At 42.4% G+C, this 7,945-nt stretch overlaps 1 protein-coding gene across 1 annotated transcript in view; it reads right to left on the bottom strand.

The window, feature by feature from the left end:
- Positions 1-1,661: 1,661 nt before the first annotated feature.
- LOC127496024 (protein FAM110B) overlaps positions 1,662-7,945 on the bottom strand; it is a 41,694-nt gene continuing 35,410 nt past the window's right edge. The window contains exon 3 of the mRNA XM_051863559.1: positions 1,662-4,174. Within this exon, the coding sequence (XP_051719519.1) occupies positions 2,654-3,847 (1,194 nt within the window). The 5' untranslated portion in view covers positions 3,848-4,174 and the 3' untranslated portion in view covers positions 1,662-2,653. The remainder of the gene's footprint in view (positions 4,175-7,945) is intronic.

Genomic DNA, 7,945 nt, shown 5'->3' with positions numbered 1-7,945 from the left:
AGTATAAAGAATATTTTGTGCATTAGAAAGGTTAGAGGTCCATAGATGCATTTAAAGAACCTTTATCTTTGAGTGTGTATTCTGGTCATTAGATATGGCTCAGGTCGTTTCTTTAATGCAAGTCTTTTTTTCTGCACATTATACTGTCCCACTTGGCTAAATCATTAGTCCAATTACTAAGAAAAATTTAAAAGCAAAAACACCTTTCCTTAAAGGGGTAGTTCACCCAAAAAGATATTTTTGATGAAATCTGAGAGGTATATGACTCGTTCATAGACGCAATATAACCACCACTTTCAAGGTCCAGAAAGGTACTAAAGACATCGTTAAAACAGTTGACGTCACTGCAGTGGTTTAACTTTAATATGCGCAAAAACAAAACAAAAATAACGGCTTTATTCAACAAGTTGTTGTTTACGTCCGAATGCCGGCTCAGTATTGGCCAAAGCTGTTCACGTGAGCAGCATGACACATTCGTGTGATGCTGACGCAGGAGCCGTCCAATAATGAGTCTGCGCTCTGACGTAAAACCTGGAAGCGCTGAACGTAAACAACGTATGAAAATGACACAGAAGAGAAGATATTGTTGAATAAAGTTGCTATTTTTGTTTTGTTTTTGCACACAAAAAGTTCTCGTCACTCATAAGATTAAGGTCAAACCACTGCAGTCACGCCGACGGTTTTAATGATGTCTTTAGTACCTTTCTGGACCTTGAAAGTGGTGGTTATATTGCTGTCTATGGATGAGTCATATACCTCTCGGATTTCATCAAAAATATCTTAATTTGTGTTCTGAAGATGAACAAAGGTCTAATGGGTGTGGAACGACATGAGGGTGAGTAATTAATGACAGAATTTTCATTTTTGGGTGAACTAAACTTTAAGGCACACAGTTTGAGGCATTATTCATGTCTGCACCATACATGTGCACTGAAATTGAGTAAGTATCAGAAATAGTTACATTGAGATTTGCCTTAGCAAGCATCACAAACACCAATTCAGTGCTTTCGACTGCATCAAGTTGAAGGTCTTTTCTGTAAAATGCAGAGAAAAGTGGGTGAAAACATTAGGTTTCACGTAAGTGTTCCAGCTTGTGACCCATGGATCCCTTGAGCTTGTTTATGGGAGTGAGTAAGGTGCTCCGGGGAACGAGGGGGCCTCTAGTGCAGCGGTCTGGTCTTTCTAAACATTTGTGATGAATTAGATCATTTCCTCTTGCCCTGAGAAAGCAGGCAGCACAAACGACTAAATTAAAAGTACATACCCTCCTGCAGACCGAGGGCTACAATGAGAGAGTGAAAAAAGGGTTTCAAAACTGGGAAGACCTTGCCTATGCTCAAGTTGTGAGAATACAAGACTTGACAGCTGTTTTCTCAGGGTCCGCAATAGGAGGATCACATGACTGGCCTTTGTTATTTTTCCACCACTTACTACCCCGATGTGTGAGCTGGTTCAAGAATCATTCTATGATTGCTTAAAGGGATAGTTAAAAAAAAAAAAAAAAAAAAAAAATCATAATTCACTCACCTTGATGTCGTTCTACACCTTTATGACTTTTTCTCCAGAGGAACACAAAATAAATTGTTTTGAAGAATGTTTATGCTGCAAAATATCACATGCATGCATCAAATATATAAATAACAGAAAAATACATTTAAACATTTGAGGTTGATGACAAAAGTTTTTGAATTTATTGAAATGAAAAAGAACTAAATGTGAACAAACATTTTGATGAAATTTTTAAGTAACAGCTCAAACTTCAATATACCGAACATATATGTCATTGCAACAACAGTGTCGTACAGATTTGTTTATGGACAAAGTCTCACACAGCCTCGCAATGCAAGCCCAAAGGGGGGGCAAACAGACCAGGAGCTATGGAGGAACATATCAGACTCGTCATCACACAAAGCTTTTCTGACAACTCTGAAAATTATATACATATTCTTACAGCATTTACACCTTTCGAAACAATAGTACCACAAAAATAAAACAAAAACTTTATGGACGACAGACAAAGTGAAAACAAAACACATGAAGCTGAAAGGTGTGGTGATACTGCTGGAACAATATGACCAGTGCAAGGCTGACCAAGAGAAGTCGGGCAGGGGAGATCTCGAGAATAGACTAAAACATGCTTCTGCTGCGCCTATTCACAGAGGTTTATATACATACAGCTCATATCCATCATAAGAACAAGTCAAAAAAAAAAAAAAGACAGAGAGAGAGAGGATCAAAAGAAGTCTAAACACACTGCAGCTCTGCATTCATACCGATATGGCTTCCTGGCTCAGTGCACCCAAGTGAAATAATAAGCACCTGAAAGGTGCTGGCATCAAAACGTTTGATAGACAGAGGCAGAAAGAAAAAAGGAAATATGAGTTGTTCTCTGCACAGAGATGGCATTGACGCAACCATCTTTAAAGAGGTTCCTACATGAGCTGCATTACCTTGAGGCCGCAAAGAGGCTGAGTGTCTAAGGAGTCATGCAGTTTCAGAAGACAGCGAACACTGAATGCAAAAAGCGACTAAAAAAGCCGTCAACTCAAAAGGCTTTGCCATGTAATCTTTAGAGATTTCAAAGACAGTGCATGGATTGCAAAAATAAGCAGGTACCAAGTCCAGATGGGATTGGGGAGGTCTGCTCCCTCTTTTAGACATGGGAGACTTTCTGAGACTCCCTTGCCTGCTTGATGCTGTAGAGCCACTTAATGACTCGGGCGTTCCGTTCAACGGCAGAAATTCCATAGGGAACGCGTTCCCCGGCATCATCTTCTTCATCGGTTAGGTCATCGTTACTATGCCGTGACTGCTCACAGTCCGAGCTGATCATGCTGGCACTACGGAAGTTGAGCGACACAATATCAGAGTTCGCTCGGGCAAAGCTTTCCACACCTACGCTCTCCAGCTCCTCGGGATCCAGCCCACAATAGTTGAAGAAGCGCTCCACATCTGCGCCGGCCCGAGCGTAGCGGTCGCTCAGGTCTGATTTGGAGCGGTGTAGAGAAGGCCTGCGGGACACAGAATTGCCCAACTCCAGCTCTGCAGCAGTGCTGGCCAGTGTCTCTCTTTCAGGGGAGCGGGGAGCATTGTCACAAGCAGCCAAGGCCTTAGCGCTAGGCTTGGGCGGCAGTGGTGGTGCGGAAGAGCTGCTGCTACGGGCCGCTCTCAGTGGCTTGCCATTGCACATGCGTCGAATGTCTGAGGAGCTGTGGGAGGCATGCAGCGACGAGCGCTCCCCATCGGCCTCGCACGACCTCTCCTCCAGCAGCCTGCGACTCAGGTTCAAGTTGCCTCCCTGTGGACTGTGTCGACCTTGCGTGGAAGGTGGTACCTTGAGCGAGTCGGTAAAAGAACGACATCCAGGTTCCGACAGCTCGGATGAGCGATGCGGCGCCCAGCTGCGTGCCCCGACTTTGTGCGACGTCCCCTTGGCAGGTCCCTCGGATGAGGAGGAGCTGTTCAAGATGTTCTTCAGGATCTCCAGGTTGAGATTCTCCCGTTTGGTGGTGGTTGCGCAAGTGTCTGACTTGGCATTGTTGTTGGAAGCCTTCAAGCCAGATCCTACACCACCACTCCTCTTGACAGGAACTGGGCAGACAGGGGGCTTGGCCAGTACCTGTGGCTTGATGGGCTCCTGCTTAGCGTTGATGACCTCCTGGCTCTTTACATACTTGGCCTTATCGGCCTCGAGCCGCTCCACGGCACTCAACCGCTTTGGGTTTGGCTCAGTCTGGCGTCGGAAGTAGTCGGGCCCCTTGTTGAGAATGCGGAGTGGGACCGCGGAGGCAAAGGCCCCACCCTGGCCAACGGGCTTGCTATCTGCCTGCAGCGTCTCGGTGGGCATCTCTGCTGGTCTCTCGGCGGCCGCCGTGGTGGATTCCGCAGTGGACTCTCGTCAAGGGGCAGCCTGGAGGCACACACATCAAGCCAGATGACCGGACTATTAATCCTGTCTCCACTGGCTGTCAGCAGTGAGGCCTCATACTCACAGCTCATTAATTAGCCCCCGCTTCCTCCACGCAGCCAGGCCCTGCGCAACAGAAAAAGGGAGCACTCAGCTCCAGTCAGTGTCAGCACAACCCGTCAGGCTCAGCCAGCTGGGAGGGAGCACCAGAGGATTGTGGGGAAAAGCCTTGTCTCTGCTTCTTTGTTCCTGGCCAAGGCTGAGGATCTGAAACACACAAGGACCAACCATGTTAAGGGAGCAGGTGACATCACATTCCTAGCAACAACAGGAAGAGCTGCGACTCTAGCATGCCGTTGGCTGATGATGTAAGCATGAGAAAACAACTAATAGAAACACATGTACACCCCTTAATATCAGTGGAATTAACACATTTGGGTGGTATTTGGGTGTGGGTGAAACAATCTTAGACTTTTTAAATCTAGAAATATTTATGTAGACTAGTGCATTGTGGTCCCATATGTATAACTGCAATGGTCATCCTTATATGAAAATCCTTAGTTTATATGATATATTACCACTGTTCGTCTGTATAATCATCCAATAAAGCAAAAGAGAATTTGATAAGCCAGCCTTCTTTTTTATTGCTTATAATTATTTCATAACAAAATTATATGTATATATTCTCATGAAAGTGAAAAGAGGCAAATTATTCTCATAAAACTGCAAAGAAACCATGATTCAGCAATTTAAGTGTGAGTGTGCAAGTTTTCTTTTTGCAGCCAGAGAAATATAGATGTATGATCAGGGCTCATGTTTCTGCCAAAACCCTGAGGCTATTTGCAGGGGGACAAGAAAAAAATACATTGAAGAGAGGAAGAAACACAAAATGGTGGAAAACGTTTCTGGTCTCATAAATAAAAGTAATTACAGAGGTTCTTGGACAACAGTGTTTGTGGTGGCCACAATAGTTCTGGAAACTGCTATGACAAAGCAGTTTATGGCACAGCAGTCTGTGACAATCTTCTGATTCAATCTAAGGGCTGCAGAGATTAATAAAAAAATAAACATCAGCACAGCCATTCCAGAGACGACAAAGAGTTTCTTTCTTTGAGCTTTTATTTTAAGTCTTCACATACCGAGGGTCTTTAGCTCAATAGATTTATGCTTTCCTGCTTATATAGCTTGAAGTTACTTAAATAGCATATCTGTACCATTTTGTATTGTAGAAAATGGTCTATTATTTCAAATAAGTTTTTGTTAGGCGGTACAGAATGTTATCATGATGTGACATTGTATGTTGACCATTACAAAGTCTAGTTAACTTCAAACCTGTGTGAAACATTATCCTATAATGGCACCCATATCTGAGTTATTACACACAGTTCTTCATGTTAGTACATCCCGACCGCAGGCCATTCAAATCCAGTGATTACAAGCTCACTAGGGATTTTATTGTTGTATGGCAATCAGCTTTGCAGAAATATCATATAATTTAATTACAAAAACTCCCATTATCAAGTGAATCTCACTAGACCCAAAAGCACATTTTTTTTTTACGCCCAAGCACTTATAACATCCCCAGGGTTACTTTTGGGTTAGATTTTAGCTTGCAAAGTCTTAGAAATGTCAGAGGAGGAAGTATTGGAGAAAACAGAATAAGATGGCCTTTAAAAGGACAATTCTGGTTAAATTAAACTCAGTCTGTGGCATGCTGTCAATTCACACAGAAAATAATTTCGAAAAACACACTGAAGGTTATGTGCTTCTAATGGAAGTCTATGAGGGAAAAAAAAAAAATCTATATATATTGTGCTTTTTATAAGCGTTTTTAGAACATTTTTGGCACAAGTCGAATTTTTTTTTCGGTGGCAAATCGACAACATGCCACAGATATTTTTAACACAATATTTCTGGTCAAAAACACACAAAAAACAACTTCTACTAGTAAATCAAAGTGAATTATGTACCAGCCAGATAGTCCTAACATAAAAGCACTGCTCTGGAATAACCTTAAGTAATGCTATCTAAACAAACCTATTTTGCCATTTGCAGGACATTGGCAGGGAAAAAACAAGCATATACAGCAAAAAAAAAATTTTTGCAGTCACTTGGGATTTAGCTAGACATAATATGAGCAGACTGTGATGAAAACTGTGCTTTCAGTTCTTTGATAACACTATCAACAATGACTGTTTAGAAGTTTCAGCAAGGGGTCAGTGATTATAAACCTAAACAGCATATGGGGAATGGGCCTTTCTCTTCAAACATAATTACAGAACACAGAGGAGTCTAAAACACGGGTCATGTAGAGAGTAATAATTGTAACGATCTCCCCAAACGCCCCCGCAAAGAAAAAAAACAGTCTCCTTTAATCCTCTGTGTTTAGTGCTGTAGCCCCCTCCCCCAAAACAGAGTAAGCCCAGCTGTGGGACTCCAGCCAAGAGCCATCTCACATCATTTCATCTCCCTCCAAAGCTCTTCTGAATTATCAGAGCCAAAGACAATCCCCACGGCTTTCTCAACGCACCCGCTCACCCTTATCATCCATGTAAGGATAACACTTTACCTCATCGCACCATCCATGTGAGTTGGCCTGCTGAAATAAAACAGCGATTGGTAAAATGGTCATTAAAACGACATGCTACACAATTAGTAATACATGCAGGCCTCCCTGCATATGGAGACCTCTGCATGTGATCCTTTGCCCTTATCAGAAACATACCTGTCATGTGTGTAATACAGTAAATATTCCTTTCTGCTCTTAAAGGCGGGTGTACACGGTGCGATTTTTGCTGTCGTACGAGCTCGCAGGCGATTTTTTTTAGGCGATTTTTTTTTAACCTTACGAGCAAATCCCGACCTCCTGATCATTTTTAAACCATCCCTTCCTCTGACTCCATGCTTTTGGCACGGAACTTCATGCAATTGCTTTGGAAATCGGCAGGTCGTAAAATCGTGTCGTATATCACTGCGTCCGTATGATTTTTAGATAAACTCACTCATGACGTGTGCGTGGACATACAATCTTCCGACCTTCAGACATGTGAACGGCCCCAAACACGGTGCATTCCTTCAGATTAATGCAGTGTTGAAGCAAAAGTCAGTGCCGATTGTAATGAACTGCGTATGTGCGTGATGAGATAAGGTCCTTGTTGCAGGTCCTAGCAGATAGACACAACTGTAAAATGCTCACTGCTGTTCACCGTGCAAGAATGACTGAAAAAAAGTCAGGAATCGATAAACAGAATCGAAATGCGTGCATCGTATCGAATACCCGGTTCTTTGAAATTTGGAACCGGTTCTAAAATGGAACCAGTTCTCGATACCCAACCGTACCCACGAGTAGGAGCTGAAGAAAGTGCATCCATGCACATCCATCCATCATAAACGTGTACTCCACACGGCTCCGGGGGGTTAATAAAGCCCTTCTGAAGCGAAGCGATGCGTTTGTGTAAAATATCTAGCTTCCGCCAGACTGCCTTCCGTATTAAAGTTACAAAGAAAGTGTAAACTGGTGTCGCGTCAGTTACACTTTTTCCGTAAGTTAAATAGGGAAGGCGTAGGATGTAGCATAAGCTTTTTGAACTGCAAGAGTTTTACACTCTTTTTTAGTTTTACACAAGGCGGTCTGACGGAAACTAGATATTTTACTTCAAAACTTGTTAAATATGGTTATTTTTTTTACACAAACGCATCGCTTCGCTTCAAAAGGTCTTTATTAACCCCCCAGAGCCGTGTGGAGTACACGTTTCTGATGTTGATGGAAGCACTTTCAGCAGCTCATACTCATGGGTCCCGTTCACTGCCATTATAAAGCTCGGATACGTCAGGATATTTATTAAAATATCTCCGAGAGTGTTTATCAGAAAGAAAAAGACCACATTGAACTCTGTGGCTTTTAGTGGTAAACACATTACAATAAGATTCAATTTGTTAACATTAGTTAATGCATTAGGCATTATGAATTAAAAATAAGCAATAATACATTTATAAATATTACATTGCTTCTTCATTGCTACATTACGTATAAATAAT

This window comes from Ctenopharyngodon idella, chromosome 15, assembly GCF_019924925.1.
Source record: "Ctenopharyngodon idella isolate HZGC_01 chromosome 15, HZGC01, whole genome shotgun sequence".
In the NCBI taxonomy this organism is placed as follows: Eukaryota; Metazoa; Chordata; class Actinopteri; order Cypriniformes; family Xenocyprididae; genus Ctenopharyngodon; species Ctenopharyngodon idella.
The sequence above is the reverse complement of the archived record's forward strand: the minus strand, read 5'-3'. Positions and strand labels throughout refer to the sequence as shown.